General features: G+C 48.7%; 7 protein-coding genes across 8 annotated transcripts; 5 read left to right on the top strand and 2 right to left on the bottom strand.

Moving 5' to 3' along the window:
* Positions 1-24: 24 nt before the first annotated feature.
* On the bottom strand, positions 25-1,634 carry PV09_06092 (uncharacterized protein). Its single transcript, XM_016359687.1, has 3 exons — positions 1,544-1,634; positions 513-1,472; positions 25-458 (listed from the first exon to the last, which is right to left on the bottom strand). The coding sequence occupies exons 1-2, from the start codon at positions 1,614-1,616 to the stop codon at positions 568-570; spliced, it is 978 nt and encodes a 325-aa protein (XP_016212523.1). The 5' UTR covers positions 1,617-1,634; the 3' UTR covers positions 25-458; positions 513-567.
* Positions 1,635-2,888: 1,254 nt separating this feature from the next.
* Positions 2,889-5,320, top strand: PV09_06091 (uncharacterized protein). The gene is made up of 3 exons (XM_016359686.1): positions 2,889-3,510; positions 3,647-4,364; positions 4,427-5,320. The coding sequence occupies exons 1-3, from the start codon at positions 3,316-3,318 to the stop codon at positions 4,936-4,938; spliced, it is 1,425 nt and encodes a 474-aa protein (XP_016212522.1). The 5' UTR covers positions 2,889-3,315; the 3' UTR covers positions 4,939-5,320.
* On the bottom strand, positions 5,163-5,580 carry PV09_06090 (uncharacterized protein; the record flags this gene model as incomplete). The annotated part of the gene is made up of 2 exons (XM_016359685.1): positions 5,163-5,433; positions 5,495-5,580. 2 exons carry the CDS (start codon positions 5,578-5,580, stop codon positions 5,163-5,165), a joined length of 357 nt encoding a protein of 118 aa, XP_016212521.1.
* Positions 5,581-5,628: 48 nt separating this feature from the next.
* PV09_06089 (uncharacterized protein) lies at positions 5,629-7,175 on the top strand. Its single transcript, XM_016359684.1, has 3 exons — positions 5,629-6,207; positions 6,272-6,476; positions 6,545-7,175. Exons 1-3 carry the CDS (start codon positions 6,036-6,038, stop codon positions 6,825-6,827), a joined length of 660 nt encoding a protein of 219 aa, XP_016212520.1. The 5' UTR covers positions 5,629-6,035; the 3' UTR covers positions 6,828-7,175.
* Positions 7,176-8,617: 1,442 nt separating this feature from the next.
* On the top strand, positions 8,618-9,072 carry PV09_06088 (uncharacterized protein; the record flags this gene model as incomplete). Its single annotated transcript, XM_016359683.1, has 2 exons — positions 8,618-8,930; positions 8,987-9,072. 2 exons carry the CDS (start codon positions 8,618-8,620, stop codon positions 9,070-9,072), a joined length of 399 nt encoding a protein of 132 aa, XP_016212519.1.
* A 904-nt stretch (positions 9,073-9,976) lies between these two features.
* PV09_06087 (uncharacterized protein) lies at positions 9,977-10,384 on the top strand (the record flags this gene model as incomplete). The annotated part of the gene is made up of 1 exon (XM_016359682.1): positions 9,977-10,384. The coding sequence occupies one exon, from the start codon at positions 9,977-9,979 to the stop codon at positions 10,382-10,384; it is 408 nt and encodes a 135-aa protein (XP_016212518.1).
* A 3,883-nt stretch (positions 10,385-14,267) lies between these two features.
* On the top strand, positions 14,268-17,738 carry PV09_06086. 2 transcript variants are annotated; one of them, XM_016359681.1, is made up of 4 exons: positions 14,268-14,460; positions 14,522-15,081; positions 15,133-17,231; positions 17,286-17,738. In XM_016359681.1, exons 1-3 carry the CDS (start codon positions 14,374-14,376, stop codon positions 16,670-16,672), a joined length of 2,187 nt encoding a protein of 728 aa, XP_016212517.1. In that variant the 5' UTR covers positions 14,268-14,373; the 3' UTR covers positions 16,673-17,231; positions 17,286-17,738. The 2 variants fall into 2 exon arrangements, with proteins under 2 accessions (XP_016212517.1, XP_016212516.1); XM_016359680.1 differs by having other exon boundaries at positions 15,133-17,738.
* The last annotated feature ends 47 nt before the right edge of the window (positions 17,739-17,785 follow it).

Raw genomic sequence — 17,785 nt, 5'->3', positions numbered from 1 at the left:
CCCCCCCCCCCCCCAACACCAAAACTCCCTCTCCGAACATTTGAATGTTGATTTACGCAGCGACCTTCTTGAGGCGATGATGTGCAAGTTGGTAAAGTAATGCGAGAAAAAGAGAGCTAGCTACCATATGTTCAACGTAACTGGAAAAATGGTCGTACTGTGAGCCGTCATCTGGAGGCGGCATCCTGTTAATGTATACGTACAAAGAAACGTCGAGATAGAATCTGAAATTTGACTAACGCAACCATGACAATTTATACCAATCTTGAGCCAAGTTAAAACACATTCAACCAAATAAAAAGATGAGAAGCGTTGAAACCACTGCTCATTCCGTCATTCATATGGTGATGGTGCCTTTATCCGATGTGAGGAAAGCTGGCAATGAACGTCGACAGGTTGTTCAACACATTGCAACGAGTAAAAATTTGTATGTGGACACTTAGCAGTCGCGCTTCACCCTTGAGCTCGTCTTAGCATCCAAGAGTCGGCTGCGGGCGAAAGATCGTGCGTACAAGACACGTGTCGTATGATGGGAGTGGGCAAGCACCCCACAAAGCTTAGTGCTGCTCACTGACTCTGAAGAAAAGCAATGACCCGCTCTCGCTGGTCGATTGCGTGCTGCTGCAGCTCGTGGGCGAGCTCTGATCGAGTCCGGCAACTCTCGAAGTACTGGGGAAGGAATTCCGGGGACCGACACTCAGGGCCGTGCAAAAACCAGGTTCCTGCCTCGGCAAACATCCATTCCAGGAGAGGATCGGTGAAGTTCTGATGGCTTTCGTCTTGGGCATCGAATTCGGGTCCGAGTGGGAGCAGGAACGATTTGCTCCAGAACACTGTGCCCTTGATGGTGATGGACAAGTCGTTGCCATCATCTCCTTTGTCGCACTCATCAAGTACGAGGCGTACGATGTCTAGGACTTTATTAAGAGGCTTGCGGGCTCGTTCAGCGCAGTAAACTTTGTCGATCCTATCCATGATGACGTGCCTGAGATCCTCAAGCTTGACGTGGTAAAGCCCTTGGCGCACTCTGCTTTGAGCGCATGCGCCAAAGCGCGCCGCTGGAAACCATTGTCTAATAGCCGAATCGAGCGACTCGATGTATTGCACTTCTTCATCGATCACTTGGAGCGCTCTGTCTTCAGGCCTGTCACGATATGGTGTATTGTGCAAGAGCGGCTCCTCGCCAGCGACAAAAGTGATCGATGATCGAGAGTAGCCTTCAGGGTCGACTGAGGCGAGATCATGATCCGGGTCTGACGCTGTAGGTGTTGAACGATTTGATCTTGGCACCGGAGAGCGAGGCGCGCTTCCTCGTGTCTCATCCACCTCGTTTGGATGTGCAGGGGAGTTTTCCATTCTGTTGAAGAGCTTGTCTAAGATGGGAGCCGAGAATGTTATCGTATCCCTTGATCTCGTGTGTGACGGTGGAATACGTCGTGAACTGCGAACTGGACGGTAGGGCTTGTCTTGCTCTTGATCTTCGTCAACAGCTGGAACAGACTGGGTCAAGTGAGGTACTGTCTATTGGAGGTTTTGTGCCGACCTTTTTGTTTTTTTCTCACGCTCCAAGGTTGGACTCTTGGTTTCCTGAGAACAGACTCCGCAGTGATCCTCATGGCAGCAGTCTCCGAGGGTTTCAAAGCCTTTCTAAAGCCGCAAGCGTCTCGATACAGTGGACTTGTTGTGCAGCAAGGCTAACATCGGGGGAGGGCAGTGCTTAAGATTGGGAGTACAACGCAAAGACAAGGCTGAATTGTACTAGAATTGCACCATGGCAAAGGAGACAAGCGACCGATGGTTGTATACGTATTTGAGAGCGAAGAGATGCATTTAGCAGCGGAGGCTTGTAGATGTAGATTCTCAAAGATTAATGCAAGGACGTAAACGACAAACCTTCGGCTTCGAATGGCTTAAGAACAGGCTAAAGATGTGCTTCCAAGGAAGTGCGCCACCGCAAGTGGTAAGCACAAGGCTGAACACATAGTCTCATTGTTTGGAAGTTGACAAAAACAGGAAGATGCAGACGATACTCGTCTTCTTGGTGGGCATAATCGCTTTGTGAACAGACAAGTGGAAGGGAAGAAAGTCTTGCTCGACTTTGCGTGCGGGCGTTTTTCGAGCATGTCTGAAGGGAAGGACTTCTGAGATCAGCTAGTCAGACTTTATTCAAAGCTTGCGGGAAGGACGAGATAGGCAGGGATTTCCTTGGTCGATGGACCTACGCCATGGTCGAGCTCATCCAGATCCTACCCAGGCAACTGGAGCTCTTGGAGGCAGGATTCAACGTTGACCAAACGTGGGCGGCATGCTAGCGAGAATGGCATCGCGCGACGCATACGAGCCCTGCAAGGCATCGCAAATGCATTCTCGAGGAGAGCACTCAAACAGGAGCCGGCGCTTCTGCGTCTGTTTGAAACAAGCCACTTTTTAGGTTCGTTCCGCGGATGACGATTCTAACCACCTCTTGGCCACAACGGCGACGGACTAACCTGGGGCGCGGCCAGGGCCGCGACACTCCCGCAGCCTCTGCTTATTGGTGTGTTCTCCAATGACGAGGTACTTTGTCGAGCCAGGTGTGTGGAGATCCACGGGAGCTAGCACAGCGGTGCTATACTACACTAGTCCTGAGGTACGGCGTTTGGGTTACTGTATTTCCGCATGGCATTTTTTTTTTTGGCCCCCTTAGCCCTGCAGTTCGATGATCGACAGCGGAAAAAGCGGTTGCACATGCCGTGCTGATGCACGACTGCGGGTCGCGGAGCAGAATTGGCGTGCCATTGACAACCAGCATTGCGCATGGCGTGCCGGCGGCAAGCCAGGCATCCGATCGACGCCGCTCTGCAAACGGTTCGGCGGTGGTACTTGGGGGCTCTCTGGCGATGCGAGAAACAGGTGAAAACGAGGAGGCTCCCAAAGTCGACGCCGCGTTGGCACGGAGCTGGCTCCTTTGCCCAGGTTGACGCTGACGTCCAGCTCAGACCAGATCCTCAGGGGAAACGACGTCTTGGCCTGACACATCACGAAGAGCACGACCCTCGCCAGCGTCTCGGCGTCTTCTTGTGGACCTCGAACATTTGCTTGGAACGGGACAGGCCACGCAAGACCAGCTGCTCAAAATGGACGATCTTCACCTTCACGCCTCTCCATCCTTTCCTTCGTCTTCGCTTAACTCTCTTTCCCCGGATTTTCGTCGTCGATTGCAGTCGTTCCCTCCACTTTTCTTCTTCTTCGCTTCAGTCTCCTCTTCTCTTTGAAACTAATCTTTTCAATCGATCAATTGCTCGCAACGCGTTGAGCGCGTCCCCTACTCCCAGCATGGCCGAAGAAGGAATCCACGAGTTACACGTCACCAAGAAAGTGCCCACAGTCACAAATGCCGAGCGTGGAGGGTCGAGCGACGCTACGGAGGCGGAGAAGGTCTCCTTTGACGATCCGCCGATGAGTCCAAGGAACTTCAACAAGAATCCCTTCAGCCGTCAGCACACCTCCTTGGAAGTGGACGACTACTTTGTAAGAATCCCGCCAACATCGCACGCACAGGCAGTCCGGCCCAAATCAACTGCGGGCCGACAATATGGCTATGCTAGATGACATGGGCGAAAGCTGCAACATCTTTGATTCATACCGAAACTAACTCGCCCCAAAGTCAGGTCCAAGGGATATATCCCGTCACTCAAAATGGCCCATTTTCTTGCGAATGCATGGCTCCATCCTCCCGAAGATGATTCTCCCTCTCCTCTTCGTTGGCGCCTGGTCCACCCTCATAACATGCATCTCCTTCTTTCGCCATAACCTCGGCATCTCTAATCTGCTCCTTACCATTACCGGTTTTGTCGTGTCTCTCGGTTTGTCGTTTCGATCCTCCACAGCCTACGAGCGCTACAACGAGGGTCGCAAGTACTGGACCCAGCTCATCCTGTCGAGTCAAAGTCTGGCACGCGTAATCTGGGTGCACGGAGCGGAGCGATGGGATGAAGATCATAAGTTGGGCAAGCAGGATTTGCTGGCGAAGATGACGGCCCTCAACCTAATCACTGCATTCGCGGTCAGCTTGAAGCACAAATTGCGTTTTGAGCCGTACACGGCGTATGAGGATCTTGAGGGACTTGTTGGACACTTGGATACGTTTGCAAAGGCGGCGACGAAGGATGATTCGTGTGTACCAAAAAAGGTTGGCTTCTTCAAGAACGTGGGCGAGCATCTGGGCGTTAGCTTTGCCGAGTCGAACCCTCGTAAACTGTTGAAGAAGTCGAAAACACCGCTGGGCAATCTGCCCTTAGAGATCCTGACTTACTTGGCTGCGTACATCGACGAGACAATCGAGGACGGCAAGTTGAAAATACCGATGCAGCAGACCCTTGCCTGTAAGTGCTGACATCTCCGACCTACCCAGCTTCGCTTTTGATGTCTGCTAATCACTTATTAGACAACAACCTTGCCTCTCTTAATGACGTGCTCACCGGTACAGATCGAATTCTCAACACGCCCCTCCCGGTCGCCTACTCGATCGCCATCGCTCAGATGACATGGGTGTACATCCTGCTTCTTCCCTTCCAGCTCTACAACTCCCTGAACTGGGTCACCATTCCTGGCAGCATCCTCGCCGCCTATCTCATCCTCGGCCTTCTTCTCATCGGTACCGAACTCGAGAACCCATTTGGCTACGACGTTAATGATCTGCCTCTTGACTCCTTCTGTCAGCAGATTGCTAACGAGATTGATATCATCAGTAGCATCCGGAAGCCAAACTCGAAGCAGTGGATCACAAAGGAGGAGAATAAAGTGCTGTGGCCCGTTAGCAACAGCGGCTACTCAAGTTGGGAAGCCAGAAGTGAGTCGAGGATCCGCAGCGAGCTGAGGTCCAAGACGAACATTGGCTTTGAGATCAGGAGGAGCATGAATGTTGACCGTCCGGCAGACAAGATAACAGAAGCATAGATCTGCCCACACCAGCGGTGGAATAACTCCATTGATAGAAGCATTTTCAAATTGGTTACAAGCATTTAGCGAAGGGGAATTTCAAAGCGCATTCTTCGGGACAGAAAAACCTATTGTAAATCTGAACATTCACAAAAGTAAAATCGTACCTTTCAGAAAAGCGCAAAAATCTAGGGTCATGGCATGGGACATGGAATGGCAACAACTAAGACATCGACACCGTTTCAGCCGTTATCTTTTCTCGCTTGCAGTGCTCGCTCGTAATCGGCAACCTTCAAGGGTCCAGCTTCCCACAGCATTGTAGCTTGGACGATGGATGCACTGTTCTGATGACCTTGTATGTAGCCAACAATGTTGATCCAGGCGCCAACCGCTATTGCAGTCGAAGGTAGCCCCTCGCGAACATGTTCAACATTGACATGTGCCGTATGGTTCTTCGACATATAATCGTGCTTCAGCGTCAAGATACCGGTAGCAGCGTTGTACTCATCTATGCTGTCGTCATGAGCCGACAGTTTATGGCATGACCTAGCTTACAGCGCATCTTGTGACTTACCAGCCCATAAAACGAACTTTGTCACCCTGCGAGTACGAGGGTAGGTCGGTAAGGAAGATCAGCTTTGTTGGAACAGAGCTCGTCATTCTCACTTTAGGCCTCTTGGTCTACATGTTTGAATGACCAAAGCTCGACAGATGAAAACCACGCGTAAGTCTCTTGTCACGCTTTGTAGATCGCTATCGTCTTGTCCAAGTGGTCTGTGCGTTGAGTCCAAATCTGCAGAGCTGTGACGTTGGTCGCTCGTGCTTGTTGCGGTTCCTTCTTCGACCTCGACCCCTCGGTAGGCAGCTAAAACGCACCTTTGAGCGATTATTAAAGTAGTCGATATCCCGAGAACTGTCACATACTCGCTTCCGAGCAAGTCTGAGCTTGATCTGTTCTTGCCCGGAGCTACCTCCCTCCCCGCTTATTCTAGTCCTTTCTCCCGCGCAGAGCCCCTCGTAAACAGGCCTCTCGCTGGAAATCTGCTCGCCATCCTCTCAGCGCGTGCAGATCTCTGATACTTAAAGTTAAGGTCCATTTTTTGGGTGTGACAGCCATGTGGAACTGGTTTGGCGGCGGCGCTGCCGCGAAGAAGGATGCACCGAAGAAGGCGATTTTGGGATTAAGGAGCCAGCTCGAGATGCTAAACAAGCGGGAAAAGCACCTTGAGACGCAAATAGACGAACAGGACAATCTAGCAAGGAAATATGTAAGCACGAACAAGAGCGGTACGTATGCTAGGCTACCCGTTTCCGCCGTCACGGCAACTCGCTGACTCGGATATCGTGACAGCCGCAAAGAACGCGCTACGGCGAAAGAAGCAGTTTGAACAGACTCTTGAGCAGACCAGGGGACAAATAATGACATTGGAGAGTCAAATATATAGCATAGAAGCGGCCAACATTAACAAGGAAACGCTGGATGCCATGAAGAATGCCAGCGCGGCTATGAAGCAGATACATGGCGGCCTCACGATCGACAAAGTCGACCAGACAATGTGGGTTCACTTCCATCTTCTGTGGACTTGCGATGTGCGTCTAGCAAGTATTGACCACGACACAACAGGGAGGAGCTTCGCGAACAGCACGCTATCGGCGAGGAGATCAGCGAGGCTATCACTCAGTCTATTGGCCAAAACGCCGTCGACGATGCAGAACTTGAGGACGAGCTAGACGAACTCATGCAAGAGGAGCTGGACAACAAGATGATGAAAACGGGCACCGTACCCGCCGACAAGATCGGCGCGTTGCCGGCCGCGCCTGAGGATGTCAAGGCTGGCAAGGCGCGAGTGGAGGAGGATGACGAGGAGGAAGAACTTAAGAGATTGCAGGCCGAGATGGCCATGTAGGATCCTAAGGAGCTTGGAATTCTTGTTTGGTCACCGTCGACACTTGATACACCGTACAATGGATATGCACTGGGGAGGCGTTTGTGTGCCTTTCATTGCAGCGGTTCTGCATGCAGTCTCGATTTGATACTGTGACGGGGAAGGCGATGCGTTTTCGTGACGAGGCAGCATCCCTCGCTTTGTCTGGCTTCAATCTGGACGTTCATGCTATACCACGCAGTGCTTTGAGCCGCTAATTGTCGATAGATATTATTCGCAGCCGCTTTTGTGATAAGGTTCGTGAGGGTTTCCTCGCTCCGCAATGATGCAGCAAAGTCAACGCCCGTCCGTGCCAGGGGCCTGCCAAGATTTTTTTTTTTTTTTTTTTTTTTTTTTGTAAACGAGTCTTTTTGGTTTTCGCGATCGTCTCCCCCTCAAAATCGACGATTCGGCATTCGCGCGCGTAAGGTGGAGCACTAGGCAAGACTTCCTTTTAGCTCAGTATTCCGCGCGATATATTGAATCACTTTCCACTCGTGAGCTTCCATGCTCATCGCTTCTTGACTCCCCTGCGGATCAAGACACGTGGGGTGGGTTGGCAGTCATGTTCTTCGTTTGCCATACTCGAGTTGCTGCTCTTTCTTTGACTTGCACAAGGGTTTGCTGCGAGGATGAGTTGGTACTTTGTGCCGGCACGGCTTTCATCTACGAAGCTGGCGCTCTTCATGAACTGCTACATTCGGCTGGATCAAGAGAATGCTTGGTTTGTCCCTTGCCTTTCACATTGTATTCCTTTTTTACGACTCTGGCTTTTTTCTTCCGTACCTTTTCACGTGACAACAGGAGCAGGAGCTTTCTCTGTTCTCCTTCAGGAGAGATTTATCGCTGTGCATTAAAGCTGAAAGGAAGAAGCAGATATTCCGTAACAGTCCTTGCTTCTTTGTCCGCTGAAATGTCTATTGAATGCCGAATGACGGCCGATTTGTCTCCCCATCAGCGAATTGCACAAAGTCTAGCATACAGTAGATACATCGCTAGCATGCTGGGTCACTGTTCCGATCTTTTATTAGTTGATATGTAAACGAAACGAGACCGTCAGAGTAACATCTGCTGGATGCCATCGCCTTTGAAGAAGGGACTGGCTTCCCATCATTCGACAGAGAGATGTTCCGGCAAAATAGCGACATCAAACACTGATCTTCGCCATGCTCCCGTCGCCGAGGTCATCGTTCGATTCGTTTCACAATTGCTCAACCAAGAAGATGATCACGTGTCCAGGTCGCGATCTGCGGTGCAATGTAAAGGTAAAGCAGCAAAGCTCAAGCTTCGGCGCTAAAATTTACTGCACAATTTCATCACTCCACTCCTTAAAGAAAACCCCGTGTTTATACCTCGGACACTTTTGGCTTGCTAGTACGTTCCAAGTGAAGCGAAGACAGCACACCCTTTTTCACGGCTTCTTAGAAAGTATGAGTACCAGCTCCGATAACAGGTATGCAATCATCTCTGCATAATCACCCTTCCTGCCGACTCTGTCCCTCTTGGGTCTTGACCGACGCAGCGCTGTCAGCTTCGTTTCCGCGTTCCTCCCGTGTCTCTGATCATCGTTGATCAGCCATCTGTATTTGTTCTTTGCACCTTTCAAATTGACCTTTCGTTCATGAGGCCTGACCACTCTCCATTCCCGCAGATCCTGGCGTCGCTCTTCGCAGCAGATTCCTCCTCGCTCAAACCCGCCGTCGGTGACCTCGCAACGAGACGATTCAAATTCAAAAAACGCTGGCGCCAGTAGCAGCAAGGAAAGCAGCACTATGGTTCGAAAGGCGCAAAATCCGTCGCCTGCGCCAACACAGAATCCGTGGAACAGAGGGGGGGCTGGGCCTGTCAAGACGACTGCTGCCTCACAAAGCGGAACATCAACACCGAAGGACAAGGGACCAGCTGTGGAGAAGGCGGTGGAACAGCCACAAACACCACAGCAGGGTGGAAATGGGTTCAATGCCGATGAAGTGCGCAAAATGTTTGAAGAGGACGCGAAGGCTGCCCTGGAGGGATTGGGCGGAGAGGCGGTGCTCAAGTTGCCCGACGAGGGAAAAAAACAGGCTTGGGGGACGCAGCGAAAACGTGAGAATCATTCCTACATCCAGTAGCGACGTTAATGCTAACACTGATCCTAACAGCTGGCACCATGTCCAATGGCCAATCATTTGCAGCAGAATTAGGAAGACAACTTGCAGAGCTGGAGCAGAACAAAACAAGCTCCTAATCATCTGCTACTTCTGCCGCCTCCATCAATCTCCATTGACGACTGCGACGACCGAGGATTACATCCTTCCAGATATCTATTGGACATAGTTGACGGCGTGCGAAAAATCGACGAGGGCAACGAGTCCGTTGATTATGGCGACGCGTCTACAGTAGCACTCTGGTCAACCAGGCTTCCACCAGGAACCTTGCGCGAAATCCTGCAACATTTGCTTCTTGCACGTACCTCACATTCGATCTGCTCCAGCCTGCACTCGAGTCATTTAGAACTTTTCAGCCGAAACCAGTTCGGATTGCGTCTTCGACGAAACAATTGTTCGTGAAAACATCACGTGTCGAACTCAACCTTGTCTTCGAAGGCTATGCTGTAGATCCAGATATCTGAATTCCCGAAGGAGCTTCAATTATGCATCGGCATCTGGGACGCAGACCAGAGCGCTCTGTTCAGCTCGATAAAAGGAATTTTTCCACACCAGCATGTGGCATTAATAGAACTGTAGAGTGTCTGTGGTCTAACGATTTTGGAAGCTTGTGAAGAGAATTTGACATCTAAATCTTGTCTACCGTCACCATACAACCAGGTTATCAGAGCTTGCTGGGAGCTTTTAAGATCAAAGCTCAAATGAGCGGAATTGCCAGATATCTGCTTATGAGCACCTGGATCGGGAATATCGAAAATTACTCAGCAGAACATGAGCTAGCTAGCGTGCTAGAGGGACTGGGTCTAATTATTCAGAACAGGCTCTTTCAGATCTTGTATTGGATGCAGTCAGGAATTTCCTAGAATCCCTGTCCAATAGTCATCGAAGCGCTCGGCCCTTTCAGATTGGCGGACAAGAAAAATAGAGCTCGAAAGAGGCCCTTTTCTTAGGAAGGTACCAAAACTTCTCCAAGAACGATTCTCAATGTTCGGAGAGAAAGAGGAAAAATTGAAAGATATTCGAGCTAGCAGAATAGTCGAGGTAGGATTATTTATTTCTCATTTTCCCGGGAAAGAAGCAAGAAGCATACGGATCGAAAAAAGGGCTGGGGGCACTACATACCTCATTCTTCACGATTTTTTGCATAATGACAGAAACGCAGCGACTATGATGATACTTAATAAATATCTGGGCCAAAAAATCACTAGTTCTAGCCTCTTGCATAGAACATGTGGACTGAGAAAGAACACAAAATGCTATGGGATAATTCATGGTCAATGTTACTTGATGGGAGATATGCAACTGCAGTTTGTGCACATGTGGTCCTGCATGAGACAATTGCTCGCTGATATGGATGGCATAAAACACCTCTCTGGTATGATAGATTCGTAACTCAAAAATTGAAGGTGGGATTTGTACAGCGGATGCCTTAAGAGTACACTAACCCTGGCCCTAAATGCTATATTTGAACTACGCGGTGGTACTGAGCCTGCTACAATCAAATATGCTCGCCTCTGGTTCAATCGCCAAGGATGCATATGCATTTGGGGCGAACCATATTTCAAGATGTCTGTTCACAAACTCCACCAACCCCAGTGGGGACATGTTCGTGGGCTGGTGCATATCAATCATGTGGTTTTGAACGTTGCAATGATGCTTGACAATGCTGATTTGGCAAAGTTGTTCCGTGTCGAGTTCACGGCTTGTTGAACTAAACACAAGAAGGTTTGTAAGAAACGTATTCGCGCCTCTGCACGTTTAGTATTCCTATGCCCTATTTAAGGAGACAGGTGCGTTTGATATAAGGTTCCGGCATGAATTATATTAATATATACCTTCCACATCTACCACTGCTGCGGACACACATGTGACAAGATTAACGTTCTGTCACACTGCACAAGGCCTTCCTGCCAGGCTATCTATATTCATTCTACTCCTGTCTGTACCTGTAATAGTAGTTTGACTGCGATGCTTAAACCAGGAGCTGGATCCTTCAGGAACGATTAGACCAATGAATTGCACCGAAAATATCTGAAAAGAAGGTGGCAACCAGCTCCTCGACGCTGCGAATCACTGCCGTGCTGTGAGCCAATGAACATTCGGTCCAAGACGAAGACGTTCGGAGCCAATTGCTGCTTGATAATCATTTAGGTCGTCTGTAATTTCATTGGTTTCAAGCTCCTCCTTGACGATGATTCAATGAGGTTTAATTTTACGCACCCAAGTTTGGGTTCTAATCATCTTGAACCTGCCCTTGCCTAGCAAGATCAACATTGATGAGATTCTTCGTTGGAAGGGCCAAAGTGAAAGGTTTCTAGCTTTTTTTTAAAAAGAAAAAAAAAAGAAAAAGATTCAACACATGAAGTGAATAGTGTGGCTATCACAGATGGCTCATCTTATTTTCGAGGCGTGATAATTCAGCATTCAAGTCCTGTTGTCTTCATCGTTCGGAACCTTGGGACGAAGGAGAGCATGGATGTCAGGTGAGCTGCCTGCCATCTTTAGCGACTTTGGTATGCCTATAACATTGTGTCAGCTCTGAGGATTGCTTCAGTGAAGCGTCAGACCGCATCGGTGAACTATAACGCTGCTCTGCATGTGCTCACGGCATTACGCTTCACAGAGCTGTTCAATTCCAAATTAGCTTACAAGCGGGCGGCGAATGATCTATTCCCGTCCTAACGAGCGTCGTGCCTCACCACTTGTTATACTTGGCTAGCCGCAAAGAGGGCTCACGTAACACAATGATCCTCCTATGCACGTTTTGCTATCTTTCTAACTTGCTTCCATATGGTCCTCCAGTCTGAGTTTAGACTCATGGGCATATTTGGAGACAACGTGCGCTATGGACTGTGCGATCCATTTCTCCAGACTTGAACCCTCGAAGGCGTTCAGTGTTCACAGCGTTAAGCGAGGCTGTGTGTGGAATCATCTATCTAAGGAACTCAACGACATTTAAAGCATCAACGGAATTCATCCTGTGAATTTCGATCGAGCCTCGAGAAAAGTACTTAAACATAATCCATTTGACTTGTCTGATTATGCTTTCCCATCCCGGTCTTTACAGATGCTAAGTCTTAGGGTCTTTTAACGTACTTTCAAGCATGGTCCCGTCTGACGTCGCCGAATATGATCAAAAAGAGCAGGCCTTCGCTCGCGCGTTCCGAATTGAATCATGGAGTCTATTTGGATTCGCTGTGTCTATCATTTTGCTCCGCTTGTAGGTGTTCAAGCTTGTCGCATCTGATCCGTAGTGCCACAGGCTGAAGTAGAACATAGCGCAGCGCGAATTCGTCGTTTCGGGCTCCGCGGCCTGAAAGTTGATGATGCGCTGATGGTTCTTGCTATGTTGACATTGACATTCATGACCTACGGGATCAACCAGGTTCTGGATCGAGGCGCAAAGTTCAATTATCTGCCGCCACAAGCAGCGCATTATATCAGCCTAGAGGATCTGAGAACGAGGGTTATTAATGGAAAATGGGTATTTGCGATTGAGCACTTGATGGTCGCAACCCTTTGGTCAGCGAAGTTCTGTCTACTCACCATATATCTTCGATTAAGGTTCGTGCCTTCTTTCTCAGGTGGATGAAAAGATACGATGCTGACGATCCCATGTTCTAGTGATGCTCTCCAAGCACGTAGAACCCTCATTGCCGTCACGATATATGTAGCATTGACCTATATCGGCAGCGAGATGACGCTGCTCTTCTCTTGCTTTCCGATCCACAGGAGGTGGACTTTAACGACTGATAGTAAGTCTGGAGATTCGTGTTTTAGACGAGTGGCTAATTTCACCCTCTTTTGAAGGTAACTGCTCCTCTTACACTCACTTCCAAATCGCGGACGGCGTGTTTTCGCTGTCCAGCAGTATTATTATTCTTATTATTGGGTTTCCGACCATTTTACAGGTTCGTTTGCCCCGGCGGCAAAAGATGATAATCATTTTTCTCTTCGGGTAAGATTTTGTGATTCCTTGCAGTTGGGATCTCATTGTTAAATCCCCTCTAGCTTAGGGTTCTTGGATATCGCAGCAGACGCCCTGAGAAGAGTATATGTCACACAAGAGAAAATTTATGGGTTCATGTTCTATAGGTGGTACACGATAGAGACTACTGCGGCAATACTTGTATGCAACCTCCCTTTCGTTTGGTATTTGATCTGCGACGTATTTCCTGCAATCAGAGAGTGGGCAAATCACAGCGACTTCGAAAATGTACGATTCTGGAAAGAGAAGAAACGGAAAGGATCCTTCTTCTGCTGCGTTGGAGGTCGCAAACAGTCATCTCAAACCCTGCCATCATTTGTCACCCGGTCCGAGGAGCGCGACATCGACATAGGTAATTGCAACATAACTCCGGCGAACTCTACGGCTCGAGGAGATGTCTCTCCGAGGCATCTAAGCGAAAATATGGAGTCTCCAACGGCGAGCAGGGTTTATGGAGATCCATTGGACGGGTATGTTAAGAGGGCTAAAATGGTCAATTACAAAACAAACGGCGATATCGAAAGATCAGCTGGAATGACCAATGCTAATTCAGGCCCAATGCAGCCTCTGGGCGAAGAGCTCGCGAGGAAGGACTCGGCAACGTTACCCTTAACTATTGAAAGGACTGTAATCAGGACAGGGACATGGCAGAGTTGTCGCTGCTGTGCACAAATTGCACATGGACGTGTCGTATGATCTGAGTGGTGTCGGCAAAGAGGATGGAAAGGTAATACTCGCATGTTAACAGTCAATTCTGTTTATCAATTTGATTAGCACATATTTATTTTCAATCGCACAGCGTTTCAGATGAAGTCAAAAGAGGACAGAGGAGCGGATTAGATTAATACGGACAAAATGCAGCGGACTACAGGTATACTCAAGAATCCATCACACGTGACGTTCTATATCCTGTATTATGTTACAGCTTTTCATCGACTGATCAATCAGTGTCTTAGAATTCAAATAATTCGTCTTTGGCAGCAAAAGAGATCGTCAGATCGAATGAAATGTTGTTGACTTAATTGCGACTTCACAAAAGAGGGTGTTATGGCACATATCCGTTGGTAATCCGCGATATCAAGACGGTGACAGTAATTTTCCAACTGAAAACCACAGATACACTGCATAGTTAGATACATTTCATCGGCTTGATGCCATTCTATCTTTGTTCGTGGCGCTATGAAGTTGGCCTTGGTCCTTCAGACGAATTTTTAGGCTTGGCAGCATTTCAGTTTTGAACAGCTGCGCCACAAGGTGTCATTCCCCCACACGTCCCCAGTCAACCGCGGTATCTCCAAGCCTGGGGATTCTCCACTCCCTCAAACTGAGATGAGGAAAGGTTACCTTTATTTTGCTGAGCTTGTCTAAACTAAGGATTTGTCGATGTTCTACGATGGAGGGAACTCCGCAGCCGGCGACGGCTCCTGCGGGGACGAAAGGTATCGCGGTGATGGCATGTGACGCTTGCCGACGCTTGAAGGTCAGATCGAATGGATTACACAAGGTCTTTGATGGAGTTAGACTGATCCAGGATTTCTCAGATGCGTTGTGTCGGGGCTTTGAATCCTCCATGCGAGCGTTGTGCGAAAGCTAAACGGCCATGTGTTATTTCACAGCGACATCGAGCCCATCCGGTGCATGGACGTGGATCCAGCGTGCTCGTTTTTCACGACTCAGCAAAGCATTCATCAGATGAGTCTGCGAGCAATGACACTGCGCACGTACATAGGCGTGAATACTTGCGGCCTGAAAATTCTTTCATCTCCGCATCTGAACGAGACTGTGCGATTAGATCGAGCACATCTTCTGAGGAGAGTAAGAATCCGTCATCACTGTCCAAACCTGCAGTCGATACAACCCACAATGTTGAAATCCACCAACCTCGTCAATTCGCATTACCTTCAGTGTACTCCGTAACTCCTTTCGTGGAAGCAGACCTTGAATCAGCATACATGAATGAGAGCTGCGTTGAGCGGAGCAGTCGAAGCAGCCATGAAGCGCGATCATCAGTCTCTACTTCAAGCCCGTATGGAGGCAGCACTCAGACCGACGATGGCTCTCTCACAGCCTTGGAAAGAGATATATATCATCTTGTGGACTTGCAAGTGTCCCACTCACCTTTACTAGCTTCGCTAACGTTTGATGCACCCAGCTTCCACAGCAAAATGGCCATGCAAACGCCAGTTTTCTTGCCAGATGATTTCAAAGACAAAAGAAGCATGATACGTCATCGAAGACCGCTCGCTGTCTGCATCGCTTTCGTAACTGCCCGTTTTGTCCCTGGTTGTCGATCATTACGAATTCAACTTACTCCCGATGTGCTAAACATCCTCAAAATGGCGTGGGACCGCATCAATGAGAATGAAGAGGAGCAAAGGACTCTTTTTCAGGCCTTTGCTATTCTTTCTACGTATGCAAGCCCGTCTGATGCTCAGACCTCTGAGAGTGGAGCAGCCAGATACGGCGAGCTCAGTCCGTTAGCGCTTAGATCGGTCATAGAAACGTTCGCCTTGCGTATATCACTTCACCGATCTTGGGACCAGGTTTCATGTTTACGATTCAAAAGTCCTAGCGATGCTCTTGCTAGTGTGCCGTTTCGCCGTTATCTTCTATGGCTCTGGCTGTACACAATGTCACATCACGGAAGTTTGCTAATGCGTACACCGCCCACAATTCGAGAAGACGCGTCAATACGATCGGCCCCGGAAATACTTAGCAGTCTCAAAGAAGAGTACCTGATCAAGCGTATACTTGCAGAAGTTGAGCTTTGTTTACTTTGGAGCCAAGCTGGCACCCGACACCATGAACTTGGTGAATGGTGGGTATCACCTCAGACCGGTGGCGCGATTGATTCTCGGCTGGAAGCACTACGAGCATTGGATGCCGCTCTGGTATCATGGAGCGAACGATGGGGTCTTGTTGAAAAAGACGACAGCGTCGTACTCCCCATCAATAGTTTACAGCGCACATCTATCGACTTCCACTACCGATTCAAAAGGTTCAGCGTAGCAACATATGTTACTCGATTCTTCCACCTTTCAACTATTGAGCAGCGGTCCGATCAGAGCCGCGATCAATCCCCAACACCACCTACCATCATGATGATCGAACTTCTTCTCCAGACGATGCAAGCTGCAATGTCGCTTTGCACCTTGCCATTGGAGCTAAGTCCGATACAGAAGGATATCGCAAGATATATTCCTCACCTCGCTTTCGCGATGCTAGCATTCCCTTGTTATTTTGTAATGCGTGCAGCAGAAGTACCTGGCATACCAATCGCTACGGTACGTGAATACTTCATTGATATTAAGAGAGTTGCAGACGTGTTCTGCGAAATGGCCGCGGATGAATACCACTGCGCATCAATCTATGGTAAGGCCATATTAGAAGAGCTCGCGAGAACGGAGCGAAGCCTCCAAAGTAAGCAAAGTTCGACTCAGTTCCGAAACTCACAAGTTCGTCCTCACACTCCCGCGCAAGTCCACCAAAACTCGATGCAGCCGCCAAGCTTGGATCACACAGTCTACTCAGCGACGTCAGACAGCACTACTCAAACTGACAATATGGATTTCACTCCAGAAGCATCGAGCATGTTCAACTGGCAGTCATTAAGTGCTTTGAACTCACCGAATCAATATTCTGGAATTGGAGGTATCGAGGGCTGGTTTTTGAACAATTTTTGGGATCCTTGAACTGTGCTCGAGACACTCAAAGGAACTTGAGCAAACACCAAGCTAACTCTTCGCATAAACCGACGAAGCAGCACGGAACATTTTTGACAAACGACAGCTCAAGCTCACAAATGTACATTTGCGGACCGACCTCTCTGCTCAAGCTGGAATGTTGTAGATTACGCCCACCTTTCGAAGATCGAATTCTTCAAAACTTACAATCGCGTCTCTCCACGTAACGACTTTTTCTACTAGGTAGAGATCTACTCAGCCTCACCTAGTTTATCAACACTTCACCCCAGAAATTGGGTGGGACGGGAAATCTATCTCGGCTTGAGGTTTGTAGTTGAAGTACATTTGAATTTGACTAAGTAGCCCGCCCGCGACTTTTTGCGCGTTTCCCTTATTTTTGGATTTCACGGCGTAGCCGAGGACTTGAACGAGATGTACCATAGGAAAGAAGATTTGGCTAAGCCATGGTTTTTAGCCGAGCTTGATGGGTCCGGCGATGTCGTCTCTTTTCGTAAAATCTAATGGGGCTGAAACCACCATGCTACCTAAGGCTACTTTTTTTAAACTTGTAAGTCATGAATGACGTTAGATTGTATAGTGATATATTGGCTTATTAGGTTAGTGTCTACTCCGTCGTTACATCAAAGTACTTGTGAGAGCGATCGTACCCTTTTGGGTGATGTCGCAACAGATACTGTAGACATAGCTTCCGTCTGTTCACTAGTTACGTTATTCAAAAGGTTCAGGGAAAGGTATCAAACAACTGATGAAGCTGTACGAGGGCCTACAAAGTTACTTTATGATGCAAAGGGGGTTTTGATGCATATGAAAATTGACACAACGTGTCTGGTGGCGAATTAGCCATGTGGATGCTGAAGATTCTCGGGATATTCCGAGTAGCTTTTCTAGACTTGTGATGACCTGGTATAGCGAAGTCTCTGCCGATACCACATGCCTGGGGACATCCCTCGCTCCAAATGATGACATCTGTGCCGAAAGTCAGGCCGCTTGTTCGATGATGTACAAAGGACACTTCTCCAATTGTACCAGAAATGTGTTACAACAATGAAAAAATGAACCAAGAACTCAAATCTGGAGCTCATTGATTTCTGCGCTGGCATG

The sequence above is a fragment of the Verruconis gallopava genome (assembly GCF_000836295.1).
Source record: "Verruconis gallopava strain CBS 43764 unplaced genomic scaffold supercont1.20, whole genome shotgun sequence".
Lineage (NCBI taxonomy): Eukaryota > Fungi > Ascomycota > Dothideomycetes > Venturiales > Sympoventuriaceae > Verruconis > Verruconis gallopava.
Note: the sequence above shows the minus strand (reverse complement) of the source record. Positions and strands in the feature narration are given on the sequence as shown.